Source organism: Alosa sapidissima, chromosome 9 (assembly GCF_018492685.1).
Source record: "Alosa sapidissima isolate fAloSap1 chromosome 9, fAloSap1.pri, whole genome shotgun sequence".
NCBI lineage: Eukaryota > Metazoa > Chordata > Actinopteri > Clupeiformes > Clupeidae > Alosa > Alosa sapidissima.
Window position 1 is genome coordinate 23,796,793 of NC_055965.1, and position 6,459 is coordinate 23,803,251.

The 6,459-nt window shown below is 44.3% G+C and overlaps 1 protein-coding gene and 1 non-coding gene across 2 annotated transcripts in view; both read right to left on the bottom strand.

Moving 5' to 3' along the window:
* The window catches only part of asf1bb (anti-silencing function 1Bb histone chaperone), a 7,491-nt gene extending 1,807 nt beyond the window's left edge, over positions 1-5,684 (bottom strand). The window contains exons 1-3 of the mRNA XM_042105414.1: positions 4,991-5,684; positions 3,647-3,762; positions 1-170 (exon numbers count right to left, since the gene is read on the bottom strand). The exon at positions 1-170 is cut by the window's left edge and continues 7 nt beyond it. Of these exons, the coding sequence (XP_041961348.1) occupies positions 1-170; positions 3,647-3,762; positions 4,991-5,099 (395 nt within the window). The 5' untranslated portion in view covers positions 5,100-5,684. The remainder of the gene's footprint in view (positions 171-3,646; positions 3,763-4,990) is intronic.
* Positions 3,406-3,490, bottom strand: LOC121719877. The gene has a single exon (XR_006034399.1). It is a non-coding gene; the product is annotated as a small nucleolar RNA SNORD60 (small nucleolar RNA).
* Positions 5,685-6,459: the final 775 nt, after the last annotated feature.

A 6,459-nucleotide genomic window follows, 5' to 3' on the forward strand; every position in this document is an offset into this window, starting at 1 on the left:
TAGTCTGGCTTTATAGGTGGATTCTCCCGCAGCTCGGGGTCTGTGTACTCATTGTTGACGTAGTAACCGATGCGGATGAACTCCTGACCCCTGTAGGTGCAGGTGATGAGCACCACGGTCACGCCCACCGCGTCACTCTCGGGAATCAGCCCTGTGTTTGGAGCATCCGCCTGTCAATCAAAGTCCAGAACAGGTGGCACAGAGAGAGAAGAAATGTAGTGTTTTTGTTAATTGCAGATCAAAATTCCAGAATTTTCATGTGCAAGAGTAAGTAATGCAACAATTATCACAATCGTAATCGCAATATCAACCAACGCAATTACCTGTGCTGTGCTTCTTGTGCACCAGGTGAGCTCACCAATCAGGGGTGGCATAAATTAAAGAGACATTTGGAATACTGAACTGAATCAGTTAATTGACATTCAAAAATCACATCGCAAATCGCAATCACAATATCGGTCAGAAAAATCGCAATTAGATATTTTCCCCAAATCATGCAGCCCTAGTTGAGGACATTTGTATGTGAGTGAACCATTGTGTGTGTATGTGTGTGTGTGTATGGACGTTTGCGTGTGTGGATGTATGCGTCTACTTGTGTGTGTGTGTGTGTGTGGATGCCATTCTCCATACTGTGCAATGTGCTGTTTTTTTAATTGCAGATCAAAATCAAGAATTTTCATATGCAAGAATGTATAAGTAATGCAAATATAAGTGTGTGTGTGTGTTTCACCATGTCATAATTGTGTATGTGCATGTGTGTGTGTAAGTGGGTTTGTGTGTGCTTGTGTAAGTGACTGTGTGTGCATGTATCGTGTTTATGTAAATGAGTTTGTGTGCATGTGTGTGTGTGAGCGCATGTAAGTATGTAGGCATTTTGACATGGAGACAAGATTCCCTTATTGACCTGCCAGCCAAAGTGGCCAGCATATTTTAGTGCTGTACACTCAACACTGACTGAAGTTACTGCCACACAGGCCTTGAGTTAATGTACCTACTTGGGTCAGGTCTGTGCAACCCAAACCCAAGCAGTAGTAGCTGAAATAACAGCTTATTTTTCTCTTCAGATGAACAGCATCCATATTCAGAATGGCTCAGTAACCACCGTCATTCAACAACAATCAAGATGCCATAAGTGCTTGGTGGTGCTTTTTTCTAGAGTGTCTATGTGTGTGTGTGTGTCTCAATGCATGTTTGTGTGCAAGTGTGTGTGTGTACGTTTGTATGACTGTGGGCATGTGTACACGTGTTTCTGTAAGAGTGTGTGTGTGTGTGTGTGTGTGAGTGTGTATGAGTAGAGACCTAGGGGCCGTTTATACGAGAACGATTGCGAAGGAAGACGACAAAATATTTTATCATAAGTGCCTTTCGTTTACACGGCGACCCCGCCATCGGGGTTTGAAGACGCAAAAATCTGAAGACTCCTTCCAGAGTGTAGAGTTTTGAAGACGACCCGGGTTGCGTCTCCGTCTAAACCAAAGATCCTTGATTACCTCTCTGGCTAAACGGTCAAATTAGAATGTCTGCGCGTGACGTACCGGGGTTCTATCACACCACCACCCAGCGGTCTGGAATGCATATCCAATCGAATATCACATACTCTTGCGTCTTCATATAAAACAAAGATTTCCTCCTGAGAATGCTCGTCTAAACGCGAATAAAAAAATGACGAGGAAAAGACGAGACGCCACTTCTGCGTCTTCTCTTTTCATCGTCACCGTATAAACGTAGCCTTAGATGGGGTGTCAATTTATTTAAAATTTCTCTCATTGACATTCCATAGAATGCCTCAGTCTGTAACCAGTAAATGCGGCTGCGACTCTTGGCTTTTAACACTGCTACTGCTTTTATTACTACTGTAGTGGAAATCTTCAACATTCATTTTGAACATCACCCCAGCTTTTGATCGTGCCAAACCCTTTGTCGAACAAACTGCCCTTGTGACCTTTGTCAAATGCTCACATGACCCATTCTCATGAGAACCACGAGGACACGTGACGACAATTAATCATTTGATGATGAGTCCTTTCCTCGACACAATCAAAGAGGAAGGGCTACGCTTTAAATGCAGGGGGAAGACGCAGCTCTGGAGGTTCAGTTGGCAGCCGCCTTAAGCGGTTAGCTATACTGGCCTCCGAGCTCGTAGTTCTAACACCATTGTTAACCAATACATGTTTCACCATGTTTTCAGTTTTCAAAACCTGCCTCTGTCTGCTTGCACTGAATTTTTCTTACAACATGTTAGGCATATGTTTATTGGTGAGGTTTTGTGAGTTTATCTATCTGTAAGCAGGATGATGCAAATCTACTGGCTCAATTTCCATGAAACTAGGTGGAAAGTAGAATGGACTTAGGAAGAACTGATTAGACATAAAAGCAGATGTGACATATTTAGCAACCGCGTTTACATGGATGTTCCTACTATTAAAATGAATCTGATTAAAGATTTCAACCGAACTGTTTACATGAATGCTAAATAAACCAATTGGCGTTTAATCTGCGTTTACATGATACGAGCATTTAATCATTTAGAAGCTCCTAGTTGTATTTCTGCCATGGAAACTGATTTGTTTACGTCACTGTATATTATTACTAGATAGGGTACACCTGCGCAGGAAGAAGAAATGTACTCCAACAATCGGAGACCTAACTTTACATGGGTGGATTTTTAAATCGATCAGATTATCAGAACAGAGTAAACCACCTTTCTCAATCCGATTGGAAATTTAGTCTGATTAGGCTGAATCCAATCAGTTGAGCGTGTTTATATAAGGCATTTTTATTCCGATTGAGCCATTTCCCATTAGATTAAAAGTGTCCATGTAAACTGGTCACTTACGCTAACTTTGTGAGACATTTGGCTTTGGCATTTTTATTTTTTCTGTTGCAAATTGTTGTTGGAAAGCAAGTGCTGCACTAGATATTAATACAGGTGGGTAATGGCAGCATGAGACATGTCAGAAGCTTCCACTCAAGTAGACTATGGTTGCAAATTAAGGCTTCCAGTCTAAGTCTACACTTCCTGCACTGTGCATGGTATTCATACCTTCGCCATACCTCTGAAATCCAATATGCTCGCTCACTGCGGATACTTCAAAATGTGCTTCTCTGTCTCTATGCATGCAAGTGTGGCGTTGGAGCTCTCAGACGTGTCAACTCCTACTTGAATGCGCTGATGGGGTGCAAGGATTCGGCAAAAGGCTGTTTTATGAATAACTTCCGTGCAGTTTGCTGCACAATAAAGAAATAATAGAAAGTTTTACCGCAGTTCATGTTTGAATCACAGGGGCCGTTCCGTTTGGTTCAAGAATATACTGTGAGATCCCTTGTGTGTGTGTGTGTGTGTGTGTGTGTGTGTGTGCGCGTGTGTCTGTGGGGACGTGCACACACATCTGCGTGTCTGTGTAGTAGCCTCAGACTGAAACTCCAAATCACTTGCTGCTGGGCAGCTCATACGAGGTGTCAGAAAAGGAAAAAGGAGTCATCACTGGCTGCGTACGTGCGTCCGTGTGCACTTGAGTGAGTGCGCGTCTGCTCACCTGCACGTGTGCACGTGCGTGTGCACGTGAGTGAGTACGCGTCCGCTCACCTGCACATGTGTGCGTGCGTGCGCGTCCGTGTGCATGTGAGTGAGTACGCATCCGCTCACCTGAAACACGAACATGTGGCGTCCGGCTGGGACAGGGCCGACCAGGACGGAGTCGAGGACCTGGTCGTACTCCTCGCTCTCGGCTGAGCCCACATAAATGATCTTCCACTCCAGGTCTGGGAAACAGCACATGATAAGGATGCGGTAAGGTTACGCGGCTTGGTCCAAGTCACTTTAGTTTATTTATTTCTTATTTACAGAGCGAGGAATGGGTGCAGGGTCCAGTTGTTGAGTGTGAAGAGAATGGAAGGCAACAGGATCGTATGGAGCAATGACATTCATTTGACAAAAAGTGTATTCGATTAGAATTTGCGTTTTACACCTGTAACAGATACTTAAGTTTACTAAACTCATATACAAACTGTATACAAATCTGCACTGTCAATATGTATGTGTAAAACCCAGAAAAAAACTACAAAGATGTCCAACCAATCTAACTAAGAAAAACGAGCCTGGCTCTTTGGCGTTGCGGACAAGCAGGAGATTTGGTTTCCCTGGAGACCTAGGTTCAAGGCTGAGTGGGTGGGGTGACTGCTCTCTCCATTTGCTACAGGCTAACTGAGGTGGCAAGTGTTAAGGGTTTCCCTTATGGAGTATTAGGATTTCTGCAAGTGCAACTCAATAGGCCTACACTGGAATACTTCAAAACGTATCCTGCTTTCCAACAGGCAAGCACAACCAGTGGACATCTGTGTCCTGCTGTTGGATAGCAGATACAAAAAAGGAAGAAAAGAACAAAACCTCGCAAACAGCACTGTAATACCGAGGAGTGTGGACCGTGTCGACAAAACAGATGAGGAGTGCAATCGCCTGGGGACACTCCGCCCACACCCGACACTTGGGCCAATACCACACGGAGGGGATGTGGCACGTCACACGATTTCGCTCCATCCAAATACGCGCCGGCGCCAAATTTTCATCTGCCAAAAACTGGCTCTTTTCTCTCAGATGTGTGTAAAACAACAAAAGTCCATTGTTAAAAGTTAACAATATACATGCAATTACACTACTTCAAGTTAAAAGGTAGCGTTAGCACACTGTAGTGCGTGGTGCAGCGCGGTGCTCCGACGTCTGAATCACTATACTTGAATGTTACAAAGGTCTGATTTTGAATTAGTTATACCTATACACAAGAATTGAGTAGTGCTAACTTCCATAACTGGGTGTAAAAATGAAGCTCACTGCCTTGTCGACGCCAGGATACGTGAAGAACTCTCGCTAAGAGACTCCCGAAAATAATTATCGTTTGAAAGCATATATGTGCGAGGTGAACATGTGTTCTAGTAATCTTAAATGGACACAGGTTTGTTAATAAGCTGCACTTCACATGTTAACGTTACCTACCTTCGGGTAAATCCTCCATGCATTCAAATGTGATTTCAAACTGAAATGGGTTTCCGAAAGGACTTGGGTTGTCCAGAACTGCGACATTCAACACTTGCACTTTCGCCATTATCTTAGGGCTTTTCTAACGTAAGTGAATCAAAATAGCAGTTTGAGCCGTAACGTTATGTCCTTGTACTGCCGACTAGCCAGTCCTCTGTCTGGAATGGGTGAGATAGCCAAGCTAGCCGGGGATATCGGAGCCAGGCGATGAGGGAGGGTTGGTCTGCAAACCGGTGTCTTTCTGTCCACTCCAAACAACAGCAGAATATCCAGTTAAAATGCAGATGAATACAATAGAACGGTTATAAGTTACAGTTTCGAAGGTTTAGCTGGACATACACCGACGTCTTGTGCCTCGCCAGCAAAAAAAACAGAGGCTGATGGAGAGCAAGCTAGTAAGTTAGCCTACTGGCTTGCCAATCGTTCCAGTCTAGATGCAGTTGTTTTGGTCAAATAGTCTTCCTCGACGCAGTTTGCCACTAAACAGTTACTAAATCGTTAAAATAATGCAATGGGGTTGTAATTTCGAGTTCCAGAGGCTGAGATAAATGACAATAATCTTCTTGCAACACAAACGACTTTCTCCCGCCAGTGCATTCACAGCAAACCTCTACGAACGTAAATTGACAACAGCAAGTGTCTCTTCCTCCTCTCGCCATACACTGCTAAAAATTATTATTCGCAGCGCCATCTCATGGTTAGGAGGAGTGAATGCAACTAACACGTCACTTGGGAGGACTGGCTGTATTACTGCTAGCCTAGAAATCTAGACGCGCCCCTAGCGGCAGCAAATTACATTTGCTGTCAGGGCTAGTCTAGCAACTCTCCGTTGGCTTGTGAGCTCCAGAAATCGAAACTTAATCAGGCCAATAAAATCGTGTATAGAGTCGTTAGGTGGTCTTAACATAATGATTGATGGCAGAGTTGCAACGGTTTGGCTTGAATTCCCTGCTACTTGAAAACAAATAAGATGGATGTTGCTGCTGGCGAACAGTGTGACACGAGTTAAGCTTTTATTAAGTTGGCAAACGTTTGAACTAGCCAACTAGCTCCGCTGGTGGGAAACGCATGGGACTCATAGCGCTGCCGCTGTCCTGTTGCGTACAGAGGTAATTTGAAAGACAACTGATTATCCCGCCCCTCGGACTGAGCACTGCGAACGGTGAGTGTACATTTTAACGTGGGTCTGGCTCGTCAGGCTACATTACTGCAATTTGCTTGGGCAAAACAAGTCATGTTTTCCCCATGTCTTCCCTGGATGAAAAACAGTCTTCCGAGGTCAGACTTGGCTGCCTCATCGACCTCCACACATACAGTACTGTACTTTACTGTAGCTCACAGAATGTCCTTAACTTTACTGTAGCTCACAGAATGTCCTTAACCCTCTCCACCCTCTCCACCGCCCCCCACAGTTAGTCAGCCAGTCA